This window comes from Scyliorhinus torazame, chromosome 9, assembly GCF_047496885.1.
Source record: "Scyliorhinus torazame isolate Kashiwa2021f chromosome 9, sScyTor2.1, whole genome shotgun sequence".
Taxonomy (NCBI): Eukaryota; Metazoa; Chordata; class Chondrichthyes; order Carcharhiniformes; family Scyliorhinidae; genus Scyliorhinus; species Scyliorhinus torazame.
The window spans coordinates 148277160-148302487 of NC_092715.1; the positions used below are offsets into that span (position 1 = coordinate 148277160).

Genomic DNA, 25328 nt, shown 5'->3' on the forward strand with positions numbered 1-25328 from the left:
GTAGAGTGCTCCATCAGAGGGTTGGTGCCAATTAGATGGCCGAATGACCTCCTTCTGCACTGTAGGGATTCTGTGATTAGCTGAGTGAGGGCAGGAGATACTAATCTGCAGGATATGTTCTAGTACGTTTGGCCTGAAAATGAAGCGCCACCTTGGTGAAACTACAGCACAGGACTAGATGCAAGCTAAACAGCATACTAAATATATAGCAAAGCAATTGCACACCAACAAATCTGATCAAACAGCAGTCCTGCCACATTCAGTACTGAACAATGGTGGAAAATTAAACAAGTAACATGACAAGGTTTCATGAATATCCAACATCTTTAAATGATGGATGAGCCCAGCGTGTGATTGCAAAGCAAAGGCTGAAGCATTTGCAATGAGCTTTGGCCAGAATTCTCGAGTAGGTTGCAGCCTCCTCCCGAGATTCCAACCATCAAAGATCCAGTTCTTAGTCAACTCAATTTACTCCACTTGATGTTTAGAAATGGTTGGAGCACACGAGATACAGAAAAGGGCTAGGGGTCCTGCCTGCAGTTCTGAAGACTTGTACTCCAGAACCAGCCACACCTCTGCTCTAATACTGGCATTTGTGCGATACACTGACTATCTCTAACACTGACTATCTCTAACAAGAGGATGTCCAACCACCTCTCCTTCTCATCAGCATTACAATTGTTGAATCCATCATCAACATTCTGGGGCTCACTATTGGCCAGAAACTTAATCGGACAAGAACGTAAATATTAAGGCTACAAGAGTAGGTCAGAGACTGGGAATTCTGCAATGACAGGCTCACCTTCCAACACCCCAGTCACTGTCCAAACAGCATAGTGCAGGAGCGTGTTGGAATACCCTCAATCGTCTGGCTCAGTGCAGCTCCAATATCACTCGAGAGGCTTGACATCAATCAGGACAAAGCAGCCCATTTGACTGTCACCGCATCCACCACCTTAACATTCATTCCCTCCATCATGGCTGCACTTTGCACCATCTACAAGATGCTTTGCTGCAACTTGATGAGAACCACCCCCCCCCCCCCCCCCCCCCCGCCCGATGGTTTGCGATTATAGGGTCAACATTTTTGCCAGTGATCAGTGATATTAAATTCTTCTTTCCAGTATTTTAACTGAGGGTACTGCCTCTAATAAAATATTATATAAAAGATTTTGAAGAGGGTTTTAAACATGTGTAGCTTTTTAACCCTCATATTGTCAAATTATGATCATATCATCATTTTTGGATGGGAAAAGAGTGATGAATGCATACACTTTATTAACAGTTTATTGAAATCAATAAAATTCTAATTATTTTTTATTTTGAATCTTTCCCAATTCCCTCATTTGCCACAAAACCCGATTGACAGGGCAGGCAGTAATTTGATTCCCTATCTCTACCTATGTTGCTCATAAATATATAACAAAGAATGGAAGCATTTCCCATTTTTCCCTTCTTCAGGGACATTCTCATCTCCCTCTTCACACAGCCAGGCTGAGATTGTGAACATGTCATATGCAACCTGTAGGGGATAATGCTTGTGGTTAAGACTGCACTCAGCAATCCAGTGTGTGGACATACCATGGTACTAGCACTGCTGGCAAATTCTTTCCTCCATGCCTTCTTAAAAGGACAGGAATAAATTCATATAATGCAATTCCTCTCATTGTGACTTAATTGTTCACTTGGTAAAGAAAGATTTCCTCTGTGTGAAAGGTGTAGCAAAGATTTTCAGGAATAGATTCATGATTTTGCTGTAACTGGTGCACATAAGAAATTAATAGCCAATAATGTTCTCAGCAGGTTATTACAGCTAAAAGTCCAGACACAAAATGTGCACTTAATTTATTTGCTACAGCTACCTTTTCCTTGCTAAAGGCAGAGGATACAGGATGTCATGGTGCATTGATTCTACTTCACATCATAATTTAAGATAACAACCTCAGAGTTGGGTGCTAAAAAATAACTGGAGTTCCGCGATTATATCTTTCAACCGTAACAGCAAGCAAACAGAATCTATGGCAGTGGAAGAAAATTAAATTTAAGAGTTTAGCACTCTGTCTCCTATGTTCAGAAAAGGAGACAGAAATAGCTGAGAAGCATTAAAAAAGTAATTAACTGGAGAGGAGAATAAGTTACGCAGTAACATGAATAGATTTTGCAGTGTGATTTGGTCCACTTGTAAATATACCTGGTTATAGTTTAAGTACAGAACAGCATACATCTCGTGATTAATTAAGATAAAATATGCATTGTTCACTACAGTTACCATGATGTCACATTTGGCAATGTACCCTAAATCTGTTCAAATTCACTTTTAAATGGACTTTGGAGAATATATAAAATAGACATGCATATTCTAAGACATCACAAACAAAAATATTTATAGGACACTTAAAAAATAGTTACCAAAAATGATAAAAGAACAAGTTAAGACTTCAGCAGGTTGAAATCAACGATGTGTATGTAAACCACATTACTCACTTTCTTATTGTCTCTGGAATCTGAACATGCTGCATAGGAATCAGCTCCTCCAGCTCAGCCAAGCTACTGACGTAGCTCACCTTATTGCTGAACTTCGAACTGAAGAAAACAAATTTACATCTTTTAAATCATAAAAGATAAAACACCCATTGCAGAGCATTCTCTTTCCAAACATTTTATAAACTAAATCTACTTTTCCTGAAAGTAGGTAAATACCTCAAGTCCCTAAATTGAACATTTTTTCCTTATAAATCCTGAAAGGGGTTGATGACCATTTCAGGGACTTTCCGACCTTTTTGTCAGGGCAACAGTCTAAAATCTATACATGAAAAAACCCTTGGTTGTACAAAATTAGGAGACCACCTAATATGTTATGCTCTCAAAACAGCCTAAGAAGAAATCGGTGCATGTTAGGTCATTTGGGCCTATAAGCCTGCTCCACCATTCAATGAGATCACAGGCTGATCTGATTCTGGCCTAACTTCTGTTTCCTGTCTGCCCCCCATAGCTCTCGGCTTCCTTGTAGAACACAATCTGTCTAATTCAGCCTTCTCACGAGGGGAAATATTCTCACAGCATCCACCCTGTAGAGCCCCAACCTGCTCAATCAGTTACTCATTTTGAACCTTCTCTAAATTGCCTCTGCTGCAACTCCCTCCTTAAAAGGTGAACAAAGCCATACACAGTGTGGCCTCACCAGTGCCATCTATAGTTCCAGCAAGACTTCCTTACTCTTAGACTCCATCAGCCGGGCAATAAAGGCCAACTTTCCATTTTGCCTTCCTAGCTTGCTGTACCTGCATGCTAACTGGTCGTGATTCATGTACAAGGATATCCAGATCTTTGTTCCCCCCCAGTACTCTGCAGTCTCTCTTCATTTAAATAATGTCCTGTTTTTCTATTTTTACCAAAGTCGACAAGCTTACATTTTCTCACTTTATACTCCCAAATGTTTGCCACTCACTTAACCCATATACATCCCTTTGCAAACTCACGGGGCAGCATTTAGGGGCTGGTTTAGAACAATGGGCTAAACAGCTGGCTTAGCACAGTGGGCTAAACAGCTGGTTTGTAATGCAGAACAAGGCCAGCAGCGCGGGTTCAATTTCCGTACCGGCCTCCCCGAACAAGTGCCGGAATGTGGCGACTAGGGGCCTTTCACAGTAACTTCATTGAAGCCTACTTGTGACAATAAGCGATTATTATTGTTATTATTACTGGAGGCAAAGGGTATTTTACCTGCCAGTGAGAGAGCCAGCAGGAGCCCTGCATCACATACTTTCAGGAAGGTCCATCAAAGTAAGTGCCAGTCAGGCACTTAACTGGAAAGGAGTAGGCTTTCCCCAAGATCATAGACCCCAGGGGCAGAGGTCCTGCCTGCAGAGAGCTGCCAGCCATTCAGAGGCTGGCTACGGTGTATTGCACAACAGCATCACTGGGAAGGTGGGAGGGGGATTGAGGGGTGGGGAGTTCTGGGGAAGAGGCGTGTTCGCAACAAGGCAGGGGTGTTGGCAGCAAGGGCATGGGTGGTTCCCCCTCCCCCACCTTCTCAATGCTGGGTCCCTTAAATAGGCACTGACTGCTTTTTAACAATGGACCTACAAAGCAAGCAAACATGCCAGGGCTTGCTCTTCAAGCTTTCTGCATGTCAACTCCACTGTCAGCTGCTGGGTGAGTAGCAATGATGCTGGGATGAGGCTCTTAAGTGGATTTTATTTGTACACTTAAGGGCTTCAGTTGCTAACCGTGCAGGAATTCCTATGGGCTTAACTGAGACAAGTGGAGGGGAGGGGTTCCTCACCCACCACTCTCCCATCTGATTAAAAGACCCCCCACCAAAACCATCACTGGTGGGGCACTGAATTTAATCTTTTTGTCCTCTTCACAGTTTGCTCTCCAATCGATCTTTGTATCATCAGTTATTATATGCTCAGTCCCTTTTTCCAAATCATCAATATAGATTGTAAATCGTAGAGGCCCCAGCACCGATCCCTGTGACATTCCACTGGTTACAATTTGCCGACTTGAAAGTGACTCATTTATCCTGACTCTGTTAGCCAGCCAATCCTCTATCTTGCAAATATATTACCCCCAATACCATGAGCTCTTATCATGTGCAGTACCTTTTTACCTGGTATCTACTGAATGTCTTTTGGAAATGTAAATGCACAATATCGAACCATTCCCCTTAATCCACTCTACTCATTACGTCCTCAAACAACTCCAATAAATTTGTTAAAAATGATTTCCCGTTCAGAAACCATGTTGATTCTGCTTGAATACAATTTCCTGCTACGGCTTCCTTAATAACGGATTTCAGTATTTTCCAATTAACAGACCTGAGGCTGACTGATTTATAGTTTGCTACGTCTTGGCTCCTTCCTTTTTAAAATCATGGTGTTACATTTGAGGTTTTCCAACTGAATGGGACCTTTCCAGAATCTGGGGAACTTTGACAAACAATGTATCTACCATTGCTGCAGCCATTAGGGGCAGCACGGTAGCATTGTGGATAGCACAATTGCTTCACAGCTCCAGGGTCCCAGGTTCGATTGCGGCTTGGGTCACTGTCTGTGCGCAGTCTGCACATCCTCCCAGTGTGTGCGTGGGTTTCCTCCGGGTGCTCCGGTTTCCTCCCACAGTCCAAAGATGTGCTGGTTAGGTGGATTGGCCATGATAAATTTCCCTTCGTGTCCAAAATTGCCCTTAGTGTTGGGTGGGGTTACTGGGTTATGGGGATAGGGTGGAGGTGTTGACCTTGGGTAGGGTGCTCTTTCCAAGAGCCGGTGCAGACTCGATGGGCCGAATTGACTCCTTCTGCACTGTAAATTCTATGATAATCTATGATTTCTTTTATGACCTTTGAATATAAACCATCATGCCCCATTAGTTTTCCTTAGTACTTTTGGTGACAGTGATTGTTATACATTTTTCCCTTCTTTTTACCCCTTGATTTTGAGCAGGTGCATCAGTTTCCTCCTCTGGACCAATTACATGGAATAGATTGAAGCTTGGACACATACCTGTGCCTGTACATCCTCCTCCAATTTATGTCACTGCTCCCAGCAGAGATACATTCCACTTAGGTACAAAAGTTTTATCTGACTGATAATTCTACAACTCTGAATATTTATCAGTTCTAATTTTACAAGTCTTGTTCAACCTATCTTGTTCATGCTGGGTAGAGCTCAAAGGGTTGCGCAGGTCACATCAGAATTTCACGCACTCTGGGAAACTTAGGGCGTGATCTTCCGGCCATGCTGCGCCGGAAAAGCATCTCGTCACGGCGCAGCGTGGCCCGGAAAGCCGGGAGACCACTCCTGGGATTTACCCGGCTCGCAATGTCTCGCGAGATTCAATGCAATCTCGCGAGACGTTTCCAGGATGAATCCCATCCACAATGGTTTGATTTGATTTGATTTATTGTCACGTGTACCGAAGTACAGTGCAAAGTATTTTTCTGCGGCCGAGGGAACATACACAGTACGTACATAATAGAATAATCAACAGAGAACATTGACAAACAGTACATCGACAAACAGTGATTGGTTACAGTGCGGAACAAGGGGCCAAACAAAGCAAATACATGAGCAAGAGCAGCATAGGGCGTCGTGAATAGTGTTCTTACAGGGAACAGATCAGTCCGAGGGGGAGTCGTTGAGGAGTCTTGTAGCTGTGGGGAAGAAGCTGTTCCTATTTCTGGATGTGCAGGTCTTCAGACTTCTGTACCGTCTGCCTGATGGAAGGGTCTGGAAGAAGGCAATGCCTGGGTGGGAGGGGTCTCTGATAATGCTGTCTGCCTTCCTGAGGCACTGGGAGGTGTATACAGAATCAATGTGAGGGTGGCAAGTTTGTGTGATGCGCTGGGCTGAGTTCACCACAGTCTGCAGGTTCTTGCGATCTTGGACCGAGCAGTTACCATACCAGGCTGTGATGCAGCCGGATAAGATGCTCTCTATTGCACATCTGTCGAAGTTTGTGAAAGTCGATACAGACATGCCAAATTTCTTTAGCTTCCGTAGGAAGTAGAGACATTGTTGGACTTTCTTGACTGTTGCATCAACGTGAGTGGACCAGGACAGACTGTTGGTGATGGTGACCCCCAGGAAATTAAAGCTATCGACCATCTCCACTTCGGAGCCATTGATGCAGGCGGGCGGGGGGGGGTGTCGTGCTATGCTTCCTGAACTCGATGGTTAGTTCCTTGGTCTTTCCGACATTTATAGAGAGGTTGTTTTCGGTACACAGTGCAACCAAGTGATTTATCACCCTCCTGTAGTCTAATTCGTTGTTGTTTGAGATACGACCCACCACAGTCATATCATCCGCAAACTTATAGATTGAGTTGGATTTAAATCTTGCCACACAGTCATGTGTGTATAGGGAGTACAGTAGAGGACTTAGCACACACCCTTGCGGGGCCCCGGTGTTGAGGACTATTGTGGAGGAGATCCTGACAGATTGCGGTCTGTTGGTGTGGAAGTGAAGGATCCAGCTGCACAGGGAGGGGTCAAGTCCAAGATTGCAGAGTTTGGTTATTAGTCTTGTCGGGATAATGATATTGAAGGTGGAGCTGCAGTCGATGAACAGCAGTCTTACATATGTGTCCTTGTTGTCGATGTGTTAGAGTGTTGATTGTAAAGCCAGGGAGATAGCAACTACTGTGGACTAGTTGTGGTGAAAGGCAAACTGCAGTGGATCGAGACCGTCTGGGAGGCTGGCAGTGATACGTCTCATGACTAGCCGCTCAAAGCATTTCGTGATAACAGACGTCAGGGCCACCGGTCTGTAGTTGTTGAGGCAGGCTACCTTGTTCTTCTTTGGTATTGGTATTATGGTGTTCTTCTTGAAGGAGGTGGGGACCTCAGAACGGAGGAGTGAGGTGTTGAAGATATCTACGAATACACTCGCTAGCTGGTCAGCGCAGGCTCTTGAGTGCTCGCTCAGGGACTCCGTCGGGGCCCGTCGCTTTCCGCGGATTTACTTTCAAGAAGACAGTTCTTACCTCTGAGGCTGTAATAGTGGGCATGGGTGGGTCCAGGGCTGTTGGAGCGGGTTGTACTAATGCATTGGCTGACTGCTCAAAGCGGGCACAGAACTTTTTCAGTTCATTGGGTAGGGATGCTCCAACCCCAGATATTCCGCCTGGCCTTGCTTTATAGCCTGTTATCTTGTGTAGGCCCTGCCATAGACATCGTGGGTTAGTGTCGTTGGCCTGGGACTCTAGTTTGATGCGGTATTGTCTTTTTCCATCCCTGATGGCTTTCCGTACGTCATACCTGGATTTCTTATATAGGTCAGGGTCATTAGACTTGAACGCCTCCATCCGGGACTTCAGCAGGGAGTGAACCCTTTGGTTGAGCCAGGGTTTCCGATTGGGGAATACCCGTATTGTCTTCTTTGGTACACAGTCCTCGACACACTTACTGGTGAAGTCTGTGACGGTGGTTACGTACTCGTCCAGGTTAGCTGCAGCGGCCTTGAAAATGGACCCATCCAGTCTCCAAGCAGTCCTGGAGGATGTCCTCAGATTCCTCGGAGCAGCACGGCACGGTTACCGACTTGTGGTCGGATTTGCCAGAGTGTGGTCAGGGAACGGAGCGGTAGGCACCTTTGATGCTCGTGAAGCAGTGGTCCAGGGTGTTTGCATCTCTGGTGGGGCAGGAGATATGTTGATGGAGTTTGGGTAGGCCCTTCCTGAGGTTGGCCTGGTTGAAGTCTCCAGCCACGATTGTCAAGGCTTCGGGGTGATTTGTTTCTTGGTTGTTGATGATGGTATGTAGTTCGTCAAGAGCTTTCTTCACTTCCGCCTGGGGTGGGATGTAGACAGCTGTGATGAGTACAGAGGTAAATTCACATGGGAGGTAAAAGGGGCGACACTTCACGGTTAGGTAGTCTAGGTCTGGGGTGCAGTAGCATGCTAGGGACACCACATCCGAGCACCAGGAGGTGCTGATAAGGAGGCAAATGCCCGCGCTCTTCGACTTGCCCGAGGCCTTTGTGCGGTCCATTCGGTGGATTGAAAAACCTTCGGGTTGGATGGCACAGTCTGGTGTGGCCGGAGTAAGCCATGTCTCGGTGAAGCAGAGCACACAGCAGTTTCTCACTTCACTCTGGGAGATAAGTATAGCGTTGAGGTCATCCAGCTTGTTCTCAATCACTTGGACGTTTGCCAGGAGTACGCTGGAGAGAGGAATCTGGAAGCCGTGTAATTTAAGTTTCACCTTCAGGCCGGCGCGTTTTCCCCGCTTCCTGGGTCGGCGGCAGCTCATGTATGGCAGGGCTGGCTTTGCAAAGGTAGGTGATTGCGTTGGATTGGATTGGATTTGTTTATTGTCACGTGTGCCGAGGTACAGTGAAAAGTATTTTTCTGTGAGCAGCTCATTAAGTACATGAGAAGAAAAGGGAATAAAAGAAAATACATAATAGGGCAACACAACATATACAATGTAACTACATAAGCACTGGCATCGGATGAAGCAGACAGGGTGTAGTGTTAATGAAGTCAGTCCATAAGAGGGTCATTTAGGAGTCTGGTAACAGTGGGGAAGAAGTTGTTTTTGAGTCTGTTCGTGCGTGTTCTCAGACTTCTGTATCTCCTGCCCGTTGGAAGAAATTGGAAGAGTGAGTAAGCCGGGTGGGAGGGATCTTTGATTATACTGCCCACTTTCCCCAGGCAGCGGGAGGTGTAGATGGAGTCAATGGATGGGAGGCAGGTTTGTGTGATGGACTGGGCGGTGTTCACGTCTCTCTGAAGTTTCTTGCGGTCCTGGGCCGAGCAATTGCCATACCAGGCTGTGATGCAGCCCGATATGATGCTTTCTATGGTGCATCTGTAAAAGTTGGTAAGAGTCAATGTGGACATGCCAAATTTCCTTAGCTTCCTGAGGAAGTATAGGCGCTGTTGTGCTTTCTTGGTGGTAGCGTCGATATGGGTGGACCAGGACAGATCTTCGGAGATGTGCACCCCTAGGAATTTGAAACTGCTAACCATCTCCACCTCGGCCCCGTTGATGCTGACAGGGGTGTGTACAGTACTTTGCTTCCTGAAGTCAATTATCAGCTCTTTAGTTTTGCTGGCATTGAGGGAGAGGTTGTTGTCGCTGCACCACTCCACTAGGTTCGCAATCTCCCTCCTGTATTCGGACTCGTCGTTATTCGAGATCCGGCTCACTATGGTCGTATCGTCAGCAAACTTGTAGATGGAGTTGGAGCCAAGTTTTGCCACGCAGTCGTGTGTGTACAGGGAGTAGAGTAGGGGGCTAAGTATGCAGCCTTGCGGGGCGCCGGTGTTGAGGACTATTGTGGAGGAGGTGCTGTTGTTCATTCTTACTGATTGTGGTCTGTTGGTCAGAAAATCGAGGATCCAGTTGCAGAGTGGGGAGCCAAGTCCTAGGTTTTGGAGTTTTGATATGAGCTTGGCTGGGGTTATGGTGTTGAAGGCGGAGCTGTAGTCAATAAATAGGAGTCTAATGTAGGAGTCCTTGTTTTCGAGATGCTCTAGGGATGAGTGTAGGGCCAGGGAAATGGTGTCTGATGTGGACCGGTTGCAGCGGTATGCGAATTGCAGTGGATCAAGGCGTTCTGGGAGTATGGAGGTGATGCGCTTCATGATCAACCTCTCGAAGCACTTCATCACGACTGAAGTCAGCGCCACTGGTCGGTAGTCATTGAGGCACGTTGCCTGGTTCTTCTTTGGTACCGGTATGATGGTGGTCTTCTTGAAGCAGGTGGGGACCTCGGAGTAGAGTAGGACCAGGTTAAAGATGTCCGTGAATACCTCTGCCAGCTGGTCCGCGCAGGCTCTGAGTGCACAACCAGGGATCCCGTCTGGGCCCGTCCCCTTCCGAGGGTTCACTTTCAGGAAGGCCAATCTGACTTCATAAGCTGTGATGGTGGGTATGGGTGAATTATGGGCTGCTGGGGCACTTGCCAGCGGATTGTTGGTTACTTGCTCGAACTGAGCATAGAATGCATTGAGTTCATCGGGGAGGGGTGCGCTGCTGCCAGAGATATTGTTCGGCTTCGCTTTGTTCAGAGGGGTCGTGGATGATGGTGGCGGTGTCAGGGTCACTGGAGGGGGGTTGTGCGTGGGCCGGTCTTGTCACGTGGGGCGGTGAGGTTGGGTTCACCTTCCGGTGGGTCGGGTGGGTACCTGTCGGTCTGGGGTTGGCTCGGGCATTCCCGCTTCACTGGCGAGGCCTCACGCCCCCGCGGTCCAGTCACGCTGAGATTGGCCTTGGTGGGGATCCGGAAAGGCCCCTTCCTTTACCTTTTCTTCCTCCAGGTGCTTCAGGATGATGGACAGGCTGAGCACCACGTGGTTGGGCCACGTCACGTGGTCGGAGTCTGGAGAGAGCGGCCACGTGGTCGGACTCCGTTGTGGGCCTAGTCGGGCCTACACTGGGGAAAGGATACAGCAGTTCTCCTGGGCCAGGTAAGTTAAAGAGTTTTCGCTGGGTGATTGCTTGGCGGGAGGGCTCCAGTCCGGGGTTGGCCGCTGGACGGGATCACGTTTGGCAAATCTGCATTTTAGAGCGAGGCAGTAAGCCTCACTCTAATGTGCAGATTCCCGAGGTACCTAAGGCTTTGGTAGTCAATCCCATTGCTTTGGGAGCCTCAGGCAAGCGCCGTTTGGTACTGGTCCCCATAAATGGGGACCAGACGGAACGGCACTCGTGGGTGGGGGAGATCAGGGATTTTATTGAGGGGCCTCGGAGTTCGGGAAGCCATTTAAAAATGGTGTACCGATCTCTCGCTACAACGAGGAGTTCCGGTGAGTTGTGCTCCCCATTGTAAGGGTGGCACGGTAGCACAGTGGTTAGCACTGTTGCTTCTCAGCGCCATGGTCCCAGGTTCGATTCCCGCTTGGGCCACTGTCTGTGCGGAGTCTGCACGTTCTCCCCGTGTCTGTGTGGGTTTCCTCCCACAAGTCCCGAAAGATGTGCTGTTAGGTGAATTGGACATTCTGAATTCTCCCTCTGTGTACCCAAACAGGCGCCGGACAGTGGCGACCAGGGGATTTTCACAGTAACTTCATTGTGGTGTTAATGTAAGCCTACTTGTGACAATAATAAAGATTATTTTTATTAAAAACGGGGCAATGTGCGCCCTTGGCCGCGCGTTCCCCATTCAGGCCCCTTACTGAAAGCGAGTTGCGTTGAATAGCCATGTGTTCTCGGCACTGCAAGTGATTCTAAAGGGACCGGGTATTGTAGACTATGGCGAGCTTTTTCACTTTGTCCACAATAGTAGAACCAAAAGACATTTGAAAGGAGCGCTGTGAAGCAACAGTGCTAACCACTGTGCTAGCGTGCCACCCTTACAATGGTTTCTATATTTTCAGGGGGCAAAGAGGGTGCATGGAGTACAGCAGCAGTGGGAAACCTAGCAAGGTAGGGGGCACAGAGGTCCGAGAGTGATAGTCATTTATGGCACAGAAGGAGACCATTCTGCCCATCGAATCCTAGCCACCTTCCTGAGGAACAATCCTGTCAGCCCCACTCACTCGCTCGATCCTAGTAGTCCTGCAAGTTTATTTTCTTCTAGTGCCTATCGAATTTCCTTTTAAAACCATTGATTGTTTCTGCTTCTAACAGCAGGATTCTAATTAGAATTTCTCTCTGACAGCCTGGCCAGCTGAACAGGAAACCCACTGGTAGGGGACCCTTAAGAGCTCTTCCCCAGCAAAGTAAGTCTGGAGCCGTGTGTGGGGATGGAAAGTTACCAATCAGTGTGCAAAGGGGCGGCAGTCAAATGTTTGCTTGTGTGACAAGGAGGAACAGGGGCAGCAAGGTAGCTTCACAGCGCCGGGGTCCCAGGTTCGATTCCCCTATGGGTCACTGTCTGTGCGGAGTCTGCACGTTCTCTCCGTGTCTGCGTGGGTTTCCTCCAGGTGCTCCGGTTGCCTCCCACAGTCCAAAGACGTGCAGGTTCGGTGGATTACATAAGAACTAGGAACAGGAGTAGGCCATCTGGCCCCTCGAGCCTGCTCCACCATTTAATGAGATCATGGCTGATCTTTGTAGACTCAGCTCCACTCTCCGGCCGGTACACCATATCCCCGAATCCCTTTATTCTTTAGAAAGGTATCTATCTTTTTCTTAAAAACGTTTAAAGAAGGAGCCTCAACTGCTTCACTGGGCAAGGAATTCCAGAGATTCACAACCCTCTATTGGGCCATGATAAATTGCCCTTAGTTACCAAAAAGTTTAGGAGGAGTAATTGGGTTACGGGGATAGGGTGGAAGTGAGGGCTTAAGTGTGTTGGTGCAGACTCGATGGGCCAAATGGCCTCCTTCTGCACTGTATGTATGTTCTATGTTCTCTTGGCCTAAAAGGTGCGCTGCAAAAAACACTTTCCTGCAGGGGTGGCAGTAGCAGTTCTCACTTTCCTTTGGATGCTGGATTTCACAGTCCATGGTGGTTGGCAGTTGTTAAATTTAAAACATACTCTGACGTGTATTATGAGAGACTGATTTAAATAGGATACCAGCATGTCCTGCTTCGCCAAGATGAGCCTAATTTCAGACAAGACAAGCAGTATTTAATGCCTCCCACCCAAGCTCAAGTTTGGAGTACAGCCTACGTGCCCAAAGACAGCTGAAACTCTTAAATGGCAATCAATGCCCACTTACAAGCCTTATCCCATCGCTGCTGCTGCTCAGCCATGCAGAGGGTGGGGAGACGTGCCCTCATTCAAAGACACTCAGTACTTGATAAAGGAACCTGGCATTGGGAAGGGGGGCCTGGTGAGAGGCAGTTCCACCCACTGCCCTTTCCTCTGACCTCCCCTGAAACCCCACACCCCATTGCCACCATATCACTCTTTCTAATTCTCCAGGGATTTAACAATGATCCCTGATGAGAGCCCAAGTGTATTCCTGGGAATAGCATCTGCTCCTCAGAGGTTAGCAGCACCTGGGGGTGGGATTTCTATCTCACTGAGGAAAGTCCTGGAACTAAATGGAGCCAGAAGCCATAGTGGCAGGGTACCCACATTCAATTAAGGACTTTATTCCCTTGGGGCAAATTGTTAGATATGATTAATGGAGTCATAGAGTTTTACAGAACAAAAAGAGGCCCTTCATCCCTTCATGTCTGTGCTGGCCATCAAGCACCTATCTATTCTCATCCCATTTTCCAGCACTTGGTCCTTAGCCTTGCCCTCCTCTCTATGTATTGCGATGTCTCCAAATAGGTTTCTTGCTCCTCTAAATATGCCAGGTGAAATCGCATTCCAGACATCATCTCCTTTGGGAACTGCAACTACAAGCCACTCCCAAAGGGTGGATTCAAGTTTTAAGAATACCTAACAAGAGCTTTTAATAGTAAAACACTTTGCAAATGCTCTCTGGACAATTATTCCACACATTCCCTGCAGCTACTAAACACGAATGCTGCATGCAAGACTCTTGTGCTCTATTTTCATGGGCAGACCTTGCTCTTGAACCACATCTGGCAGAAATATAGGACATCTGGTACAGACAGGTTTGATGTCAGATGACATGGAATTACACAGAATGTACAGGAAGAGAAAAAAAAAACTGCTTCTGTAAAAGCATTTTTCTCACAGCGTGCTAATAAATTCTGTGTGACCAGTAAGTAGTTCCATACTGATGAATAAATGAAGATTCATCCATCCATGCTGTTTACACGTCTCAATTACAAGTGGACATTTATATGCCAAATATTCGTAGCCGAGCTCTCAGAACAATAACACCTACCTAATGAAAGGCCGAGTGATTGCGAGGATCGTTCTGATAAACCACGATGGATGCACAATTATAAATGATTTCAAATTCTTCCTTAACCTGCAACAAAAAATTCAGTAACACACTTCTTAATCGCACATATAACTATTTGATTTTTCCATTTCCAAATATTCAGACAATGTATCTATTTAACTACATTAAATAAATGTATTCATAATCTGCAAGATGTGACTGTTTATTTAACCGATATAAAACAAAACACAACAGAAAATGATTGCTTTGAACAAGTCAGAAGCTGATGACACTGCACAATGAAGTCCATTTACTGTACTCAGTCAGAATGGCAATTATGAGCAACACAATCAATTACATCTCATGGCTTTTTTGACAGTTGAAGCTAGGATACGATTTCTGGAGTTACTCCTATCTCTGGATCTGTAGAGACTTAATTACCCGCAAATGCTCACATTCAAAGCATTGTCTTGCATCTTTGACTTTGTTTATATTTATGTTTCATTCACCTGAGGAAGGAGCAGTGCACCGAAAGCTAGTGTTTGAAACAAACCTGTTGGACTTTAACCTGGGGTTGGAAGACTTCTTACTGTGCTCACCCCACTCCAATGCTGGCATCTCCACATCACGAATCATGAATTGCAAAAAGCTTTCAATAATGTCATTGGCGCAAAGGCATTGAGCTTATTCAAAACAAATTAGATAATGTGATGTGAGAAATAATGGGCGCGATCTACCGGCCGTGTTGAACCCGAGCGAGAGCACAACGGGGTCTGTAGATGCCGGGAGAGGCCTCGCGTGGGCTTCCCGGCAGCCTTTACGCCTCATGAGATATACGCAAGGGGGTCTCTGGCAGGTTGGAAGGGGGGGGTTGGAGATGGGTGGGGGTCCTGGTAAAGGTGGGACTGTAAGGAGTTGGGTGGTCTCCCAGGGACCCCATTGCAGGATGTCCTCACTTGTTGGAGAGTGGCGTAATACCCATTTATGGGGGGGGGGGGGGGGGGCATTGCCCATGGGAGCGGGTACCCCACAAGTTCACTTGGAGATCGGGGCATCCTTTCAAAATGGTAGCCCGATCACGGAGTTCAGCTCCCCAATGCTTAAAAAATTTCCAGGTATGAACTAAACCGGTGAGAAACTCCCCTGGGCCCAAAAATGTGGGGTGGGATTCTGCCGTAATCGGCAGGGCGGGCAACTCCGGCGGGAAGGAGTGGCGTGAACCACTCCGGCGTTGGGCCATCCGGAATCCTCCGCACTTCAGGGGCTAGGCTGGCCCCGGAGTGGTTTGTGCCGCGCCGGCCGGCGGGGAAGGGGCTTGGCGCCACGCTAGCCGGCGCCGAAGGGCCTCTGCCAGCTGGTGCACGGGAGCGCCAGCGTCTGCTGGCATCATCCCAGTACATGCGCAGAGGGCTTTGTCTCCGCACCGGCCATGGCAGACCGCTACAGCCGCCGGTGCGGAAGAATAGAGTTCCCCCACGGCACAAGCCCGCCCGCGGATCGGTGGGCCCCGATCGTGGGCAAGGCCACTGTGGGGACACCTCCCGGGGCCAGATCCCCCCGCTACCCCCTGAGGACTCCAGTTTGGGTTCATATGGAATTTCATTAACACAGGAACACTGATTAGCTTATTTGCATTGTGCAATTTGATGGCCTGTTCTCCAACCAATCGCAAGATTACAACCCAAGGGAGACGACCATGACAGTCCATTATATTGCACAGACTGCATCTCCGCTCATCATAATCATTTAAATGAATAACCGCAGCTCTATTCATTTGATCTCCAGGCAGAAGTGAGTGCATAAATTTGAGAAGCACAACAGCTAATATTAACCCCTGGCCATTTTTGTTTGGGGCTTGAGTTTAGGTGCTCTTATTGCTGAAATGAAAACCCCTGAATTGTTGTTGGTTGTGTATGTGGGTGAACAGCCTTACTCTGTTCTGGAGAGGTTGACTGTAATGTGAAAAATAAAAATACTCGCCTTCTGTCAATCATTTGATAGCACCTTTTCATCCAGCTAAAACCTGGCATCTTCCGTCGTGGAGTCGCTCCATTCAGATAAATAATCATGTAGTCCTCAGCTACCAAGAGTTCTAAAGTACTGATCACATACCTGCAGCAAAGAAGGATGGTTTTATATTACAGAACTTTAAAATCTACGTTCAATCCCTGCCTCAAAGTTACAAGATTGATTGAATAATCACCCATCAAATGCTTAAAGCATGCCAAGAAAAACAGAAACCAATCATAGAATCATAGAAACCCTACAGTGCAGAAGGAGACCACTCGACCCAATGAGTCTGCACTGACCCTTCGAAAGACCACCTACCTCGGCCCAATCTCCCCTCCTATTCCTGCAACCTCACCCTACGGGGCATTTTAGTATCGCCAATCCAAGAACCTGCACATCGGTGGATGGTGGGACGAAACCGGAGCACCCGGAGGAAACCCACGCAGACATTGGGAGAATGTACAAACCCCACAGTCACCCAAAGTTGGAATCAAACCTGAGTCCCTAGCGCTGTGAGGCAGCAGTGCTAACTACTGTGCCACCGTGCCCCCCCCCAACAAAAAGGTTTAAGTTGAAACCTATAAATTTAGGGAACAATGCATTTCATAACTTAGATCTCTAGCAAACAATATTAATGCATTTAAATCAGTTAGCTGAGAATCACAGTCTAATATTCCTCTTCTCAGAGGGTCTATTGGCCATCATATTTCAAATCAAGCCTCTGAGATTGAGGGGATTTCCAAATAAGGAGCACCCAAACCGAGAACAGTTCCCGTACCAGCCTCCCCGAACAGGCGCCGGAATGTGGCGACTAGGGGCTTTTCACAGTAACTTCATTTGAAGCCTACTTGTGACAATAAGTGATTTTCATTTCATTAATACAGCTCCACAACGTTGATGTGATAGCCAACAATGGGGTAGAGGCTATTCCCCTTACACAGTCCCACAGGAAGTACCATTGCAAATATTTGTGTGTGTGCCTTTGTTCAGCTCTTCTGCCAGAGCTGCAATAGAGGTGCATCAGAAGCCTGAGGATTTTCAATCTCCTTATATTTATTTAATACTCTGCAATAAAACTTTACAATGCACATTTTTCAAATTAGCTAACCAGTCAACAAAAATCCCTTAATAAGTTCATGCATATAAGATTGGGTGCACTTTCTGGGAATTAATTAGCATCCCCATTTCGCCATTTTAGCTCTGACTTCTCCAAAGTTGAAAGTGTTTTTATTTAGCTAATTCTCTTGCAGGTTTTTTTTCTTAATATCTCTTTTCATTGGAAATATTTCCCCTTTACAAATAACACAACAAAACCTTTGGATTGATACAGCACAGCATTAATGTTTCAACGCACATAAATACAGAAGATACAACAATACAGTTGGTTCAGTATAATCACCAAATTTGGTGCCTCCAGATGTACCAACGGATATACTAGATAATGAGGGAGAGGAGGGTGAAGCCATGAAAATATGGTAAATTTAAAAAAAAATTAGAGTACCCAATTAATTTTTCCAATTAAGAGGCAATTTAGCATGGCCAATCCACCTAGCCTGCACATCTTTTTAGGTTGTGGGGGCGAAACCCACGCAAACACGGGGAGAATGTGCAAACTCCACACGGACAGTGACCCAGAGCCGGGATCAAACCTGGGACCTCGGCGCCGTGAGGCAACAAGGCTAATCCACTGCGCCACCGTGCTGCCCTGAAAACATGGTAAAATGGCACACACCAAGAGGGGAAAAACATACTAGACCTCATTCTCAAAAACCAACCTGCCTGCCACAGATGCGTCTGTCCATGACAGTATCGGTAGGCTTGACCATCGTACAAAGGAAACAGAGTCCCGTCTTCACATTGAGGATATCAGCAGCAAAAGTGTACTTAGCCACAATCTGCAAACTCATGGCACGGCATAACCCCCACTCTTACCATTATAACCAAGAGGGGAACTACCCTGGTTCAATGAAGAACGCAGGAGAGCATGCCAGGAGCAACACCGGGCATATGAGGTATCAACCTGGTGAAGCTGTAACACAGGACTGCTTGCATGCCATACAACATAAGCAGCAAGTAATAGAGCTAGCCGATCCCACAATGAACGTATCAGATCTAAGCTCTGCAGTCCTGCCATATCCAGCCGTGAATGGTGGTAGACAACTAAACAACTCACTCAAGGAGGAGGCTCCACAAATATCCCCAGCCTCAATGATGGAGGAGCCCAACACATCTGTCCAAAAAACAAGGTTGAAGTATTCGCAACAATCACCAACCAGAAGTGCCGAGTGGATGATCCATCTCGGTCTCCTCCCGAGGTCCCCAACATCACAGAGGTCAGACTTCAGCCAATTAAATTCACCCTACATATCATCAAGAAATGGTTGATGGCACTGGATACTGCAAAGGCTATGGTCCCTGACAATATTCCGGCAATAGACTTGTGCTCCAGAACTTGCCACATGCCTAGCCAAGCTGTTCCAGTACAGCTACAACACTGGCATCTACCCGGCAATGTGGAAAGTTGCCCAAGTATGTCCTGCTTTAGGACAAGTCCAACCCGACCAATTACTGCCCTATCAGTCTACTCTCACATCATCAGTAAACTGATGGAAGGAGTGATCAACAGTGTTATCAAGAGGCACTTACTTAACAGCAACCTGATCACTCAGCTCGAGTGCAGTGTGCAATAGGCTGCACCCATTTGGTTATATGGGTTCTATGGTCCATATAATATTTATAAACTGCAAGGGTTACCATTCCATCAACATGTCACTGATGTGTGACCATCGCAAGCACATCCTGCAAGTGTGTGCAGAGTATTTGTGGGATTGCCATGACTACTACATCCTCTGTCACTCCCAGGTGCCTGGTATTTATAAGGGCCCAGAAGGTCTGCAGGGATTGTTGCGGGAGGATAAAGGCTACCCATTTAAACACTGGCTGATGATTCCAGTGTGTCGCCATCAAATGTGTACCGAGGAGAGGTACAACACGGCCCACAGCTCCTCACGCTCCCTCTTGACTTACTAGAACATGATCTGAGCTTTGGTCAGTTGTGATCTGCTAATGCACACACTTTGTGAACCTGAAGCCTACTGAGGAACAACAGTGATGCAAGATGAGGGTCGATGCTTTCAATGCCATCTAATGATCCAAACACTGCCGTGAATGAGATGTGGACCAGCCTATGGATCTCATCCTAAAGTGAAGGCCTTGGGTTCAGACACTAACATGGAGGAGACCCAGATGCCTCTAGAGTATCATTGTTGATGAGCTGCCTTCAACCATTGATGCCCCTTGAGGAATAACAGTTCAAAACATTTGTCATGCACTTCTAATAAAAATATAAACATATTTCTGTGACAACACAAGGGTCCAGGTACTTGTGGACCAGCAAGACCTGGTAGACCAAGGTCTCCATGGTGGTTGCAAACCTCCCAAATGTGACCTCGAGGTGCTCACATGATGGAGCCACAACATCACAGAATGCAATGGACTCCTCCATCATTTGCTCTAGTCTGTTGATTCACTCTCCATCGCTGCCTGATGTCCTTTTGCCTGCTGTTGCATCACCACCAGTAAGTTGGCAGCTGCTTCCAGAGATTCATCATCTGACTGGGACCAAGTGGGTTGTTGTTCTCCAGCAGCTCAAGTGCCAGTTACCTGGGCTAACATTGCCTCTGACTGCTGCAAGGCCGTGTCTGTGAGATGTCATCCAGAAAGTGACAGAGTCTAATCTCGAGTTACACCCCACAGGTGTCTTTCTGCTGGTGCAGGGTGTGGGTGAATGCTATGATGGTGCTTCATGAGCTCCCTTATCCTTGGACAAACTTTGGGGGTTTGAGCTGCTGCTGAGCCGCTGAGGAGGCCGCAATATGCTTGGGGGGCCTTAAACAAAAAGAGTTATAGTGGCTGAGCATGTTATTTCAGAGTACAGTTGGCTCAATGATTGTCAGGATTTGTTCCGTACTAGCTTGTTGGGAGAGGCGAATCATCCCATTCCCACAAGGAATGATCTGTGTCCTCCCCAGCAAGGTCAGCTTCAGCCTCCTCAAATTTGGTGAGGATGAGGGTCTCAGCTGTCCCTCCCGATCTTGGCTAGATCTCTTTTGTTGTGTGCCAGCTTGCCCTGTATGAAGACTAAAGAAAGACTAAAGACTAAAATTCAGATGGGATGGGGCAGTGGTTGGGTGCGTGGTGAGCCCCCCTCAAATGGCCCAGAAGATAGAGCGTGAGCAACATGACAGATGGGATGGTGGTGATGTGCAAGTCTCCATAAGAGAATGAGTTTTGATATGTGTCCACTGTTACTGGATGTGTGAGATCTTTGAAGAGAGCAGCTGTTCGAGTACATGATGAGAGTTTTTTTTAATGTTTCCAATTAAGGGGCAATTTAGCCTGGCCAATCTACCCACCCTGCACATCTTTGGGTTGTGGGGAGTGAGACCCATGCAGATGCGGGGAGAATGTGCAAACTCCACACGGACAGTGACCCGGGGTCGGGATCGAACCTGGGTCCTTGACGCTGTGAGGCTGCAGTGCTAACCACTGTACCACCCCTACATGAGAGTTTGGTATTCGAGGGAGTTGAAGGATGACTTATCCTGGCAGAAAGAATTCATCTGGTTCTGCATTGTGTTGTGATTGCACTGCTGACCTCCTGGGCGATGGCCTCCCAAGCGAGAGATGTGACATTTGGGTATTTCTGGGAGCCTCCCCTGGGGTAGAGGACATGCCTTTGCATCCAGACTACACAGATCAAGCCGTTGAATACCTGGTGCTGCCTTCTTGAGGCAGGTAGCCTTTCGTTTCCGGCTGGATGGCATCCTGAACAGTCTCCTGGCGACAGGTAGGCTGGAGCCAGTGAGGTGAGTGTGTTGCATTAGCATTTAATACGGCACTGGGGCCTTTGAACTTGCCATCTGATGGCGGGCGGATGAATCTGCTCTCAACCTGCTTGGTGACTTGGAGAGATACTCACTCGGGCATAATTAATTAGGCTCCAAGCGGGAGTTCAGCACGAGTTTCTGCCATTCCGGCAAGCAGGAGCAGCACCGCCAGAACCACCTGCCACTGCATTTAATTTGAAAAGTGGAAAATTCCACCTTTTGCAGCCACTTCACCTTAATTATTTCACATTGCATAGATATCAGGAAATTAAAAAATAATTACGTTTGATTCAACATAATGGGACTTTTCAAATAAAATCTAACAGCAAGTTTGGCATCATTACATGAATTTATTGAATTTGTACCATAAGAACGAGGAGCAGGAGTAGGCCATCTGGCCCTTCAAGCCTGCTCCGCCATTGAATGAGATCATGGCTGATGTTTTGTGGACTCAGCTCCACTTTCTCGCCCAAATTCCATAACCCTCTATCCCTTGATTCTTCAAAAAACTATCTATCTTTATTTTGAAAACAAGATAAAGTTTTCTATGTTCAAAGTGGACATGTAACATAGAATCCCTACAGTGTAGAAGGAGGCCATTCGGCCCATCGTGTCTGCACCAAGCTTCCAAAAGAGCACCCTACCAAGGCCTCCTCCCCAGCCCTATCCTCGTAACCCCATCTAATCTTTAGACACTAAGGGGCAATTTAGCATGGTCAATCCACCTAATTGGCACATCTTTGGACTGTGAGAAAACCGGAGCACCTGGAGGAAACAGGGAGAACATGCAAACTCTCGACATGCACCCAAGGCTGAAATTGAACCCAGGTCTCTGGCACGGTGTGGCAGCAGTGCTAACCACTGTGCCACCCATGTTGATATATTAAAAGTCTAAGTTCAATCTTATTTTACAAATTAAAACAAGATTAAAGCATTACATTAATTTGCATTCCACACACAAACAATTGTAGATAAAGTTCTGTTGAATAAAATAGATGATCCATCAAATTTCAAAATCAAGCTTGGTTTAATAACATATTTTTGAAGATGGACAATAATTATTCAAAATTGTGTAATGATAATATTGAAAACGTTCAAATATTGGATCAATACTATTTGTAAGTAAGTTCTTCTGTCACCTCACATCACAATCTAGTACACATACCATATCTGGCAGTTTCATAAACCGAACATGCCAGGCTTCCGGGCTGAAGAACCTCCATCCTATCTTAGCAATGAATTTTCACATTAAGATTTATTCCTAGCTTGAGTTGGGTTTGATAAATTTCCCGCAGTACTGGGGTATTTTAAATTTTGTTTTGATCTTCACACTCATCTCCGAATACCAATCCAATTGAACAAAGCCACATGGAAAATTATTTGGATTCCTTATGATTCAACTGATTTTCCATATTGATTGATTGTGTGCTCAACATCCATTTCCATTTGAAATGGATGACTCTAATAAAATACAAGACCTACACAAAACATAATAATTGTAAAGCTAAAGGCTGAATCTATAGTGACTATGAGAAACAAAGTTTGATAGTAATTCAGTCAGAACTTACAGATTACTGTTAAGAAATAATTTTTAAAACCCAAGGTAGTTTTTACAGGCACTAAAAAAAGGTTTTCAGCTGAGGGCCTCATAATTCATTTGTGGTTAAGTCATTTGCCAGTTTCAGTAGGGGGGCGGTTTAAACCAGTCATCGACATCAGTAGCACAAAGCTGTGCTGTGACAGCCTGTATGAAATGGTACCCAATTTTCTTCTCGGTCTGGTGTAAAATAGGATGCTGATTCACTATGAGCTTTTTTCATGGTGCTACTTCCACCCTGTCAGTCTTATTTGCTATAGTGGGGGATTTTTTCATTGATCTTTTGGAAAATAAGTCTGGTGAAGATCATAACATTGCAATCACTCGCTTCCTGTAATCGAAGTAAGTACTGGAAAATGTTGAATCCTACATTAAGCAAGTATATTCAAATGTGTAAAAACCAAAACCTACAAGTGATCAAAATTTGAAATACAAGAGATGCTGGAAACAGATGCTAATTGACCTGAATGTTTCCAGACTAAAATATAGCTGGAGGAAGATTTGAGAGGTGTACAATTATTTTAACTCGGAACAAGAAATTCTACTGTAAAATCATTCCAATAAATACTTTAGAACAGGTACTGCAGTTACAAGAGCTAGTTAGTGATTGTGTATTCTGTGGTGAGTAACTCGCCTGCAAAGCCATTCCACCATCTAGAAGGCACAAGTCAGGTGTGTGATGGAATACTCTCCATTTGCCTGGATGAATTCAGCTCCAACAATACTCAAAAAAGCTCAATACCATTCAGGAAAAAGTAACCGGCTGATTGACAACCTGTCTACCACTTGTACTCAGTGGCAACAATGTATACCATCTATAAGGTGCACTGCAGCAACTCAGCAAAGCTTTTTCAGCAGCACCTTCCTACCATGGGACCTCTTATGCCTAAACAAACAAGGCCGCAAGCACAGGCGAATACCACCGCCTTAACGCTTTCCTCCAAGTTGCACACCACCCTAACTTGAAAATATCTTGTGGGACCTCTGTTGTCAAAATCATAGAGCAATTTTGTATCTCCACCACAAGGGCTACACCAGTTCAAAATTGTAGCTCCTCACCACCTTCTCGAGGGGAATTAGGAATGGACAATAAATGTTGGCCTTGCCAGTGGCATCCACATCCTATGACGGAATTTAAAAATTATTCTAATTAAAGCGGTCTAAATTTAAAAAACTATAGTATTTTATGTGTTCAGTATCAAAAAAATTCATAAACGTAAACGCCGTATTTAAGCAATGCATTTCAAGGGAAAAAATGTGGCTTGAGAGAGAGAGAGAGAGGGAGAGAGAGGTGGGGGTGCTTTGGCTGCACACACTTCCTGGTAGGGATGCCCCCTAGAGTACCGTCCCCAGGCCTGTCTCTGGATGCCTGACTCCAGGCTCTTAAACTGCATCCTGTCAGGCCTGGAAACTGGAGACCGACTGGAAAATCGTCTCTTAATGAGCCTAATTGAATGCTCACAATCCTGCCTCGGTAAGATCAAGCACGCGCTCAGGTGTAATGCCTGTTCTTGTCAGCTTGGATCTAGTAATATCTCTTTTGTGGGACCATGAATTGGATTAGATATGAATTTAAATTGTTTTGGAATATGGAAAGGGGGAGGGGGACAATGGTATTTGGAAGGGTGGGGTGGGTGTAGAGGGTCCATTGTTTTATTGCTGAATTTTGGGTGAGGGGAATTCTGGCGGGGGGGGGGGGGGGGCGGCTAATAAACTGCAGTTCACTAGTAAAAGGGAGTGAGGTGGGGGAAGGGGCTGTGGCCTGCTTAGCCAGTTTGTGCAGGCTTTGATGTGCCTAGGAGGTGTGAACGGTGGGAGTTGGGGAGAGTAAGACAGGTTTCAAGAGGAATTGGTTGTAGGATTTATGGGATTGGAGAGGGAGGGCGGGCAGTGTGCTGACAGTGACTGGGGTTGTTTGGCTCCATCTGATGGGTGGAGCTAGGTGCAATTCTGGGCTGGGACTGCTGATTGAGGGGATGGCTGCATCGCCCATAGAGGTGATAGCAGATCCAAGCGGGGTGGGGGTGAGAGCCCTCCGATTTGGTTGACAATGTGGAAAATGTAGGGGTTGGGGGTCCCAGTAAAACGGACAAGTTTTTGTGCTTGATGGCCGATGTAGTACTGTGGCAGGAGTTTCACTTGTGGATGAAGAACCAGGTATGGCTTCGTAAGGGCTGGGTAAGCCAGGTGTGTCATTCGGGCTTTGATGGTAGGGCCCGGGGGTTGTCAATCCTGATCAATAAAAGAGTCCGGTTCCAGATGCAAAAGGTGGTGGCGGATTGGGCGGGGGGTAGATACGTTATGGTCTCAGGATGTTAGAGGACAGGTCGGCAGCATTGGTGAATGTGTACACTCCTAATTGGGATGATGTAGATTTCATGAAGAGGGGGCTGGCGACTATCCCGGATAATGACGCACATCAATTGATCCTGGGGGGGGGATTGGAATACAGTCTTGGATCAGAAGGTGGAGCGTTCTAAGCTGACGTCTTTGTCCCGGTGAGGGTCCTTGTTGCCTGGGGTGCAGAGCGTGGATTATTCAACAATTGTAATTTCAGACCATGCCCCACAACTGGTAGATGTGGTGCTGGACAGGGTGCCATCCTAATGGCTGCTCTGGAGCT

At 46.5% G+C, this 25328-nt stretch overlaps 1 protein-coding gene across 8 annotated transcripts in view; it reads right to left on the bottom strand.

Moving 5' to 3' along the window:
* The window catches only part of LOC140429519 (protein prune homolog 2-like), a 725367-nt gene that overhangs the window by 40993 nt on the left and 659046 nt on the right, over window positions 1-25328 (bottom strand). For all 8 annotated transcript variants that reach the window (XM_072516619.1, XM_072516617.1, XM_072516616.1 and 5 more), the window contains 3 exons: window positions 16190-16321; window positions 14210-14296; window positions 2485-2583 (listed from right to left, as the gene is read on the bottom strand). In XM_072516619.1, the coding sequence (XP_072372720.1) occupies window positions 2485-2583; window positions 14210-14296; window positions 16190-16321 (318 nt within the window). The remainder of the gene's footprint in view (window positions 1-2484; window positions 2584-14209; window positions 14297-16189; window positions 16322-25328) is intronic.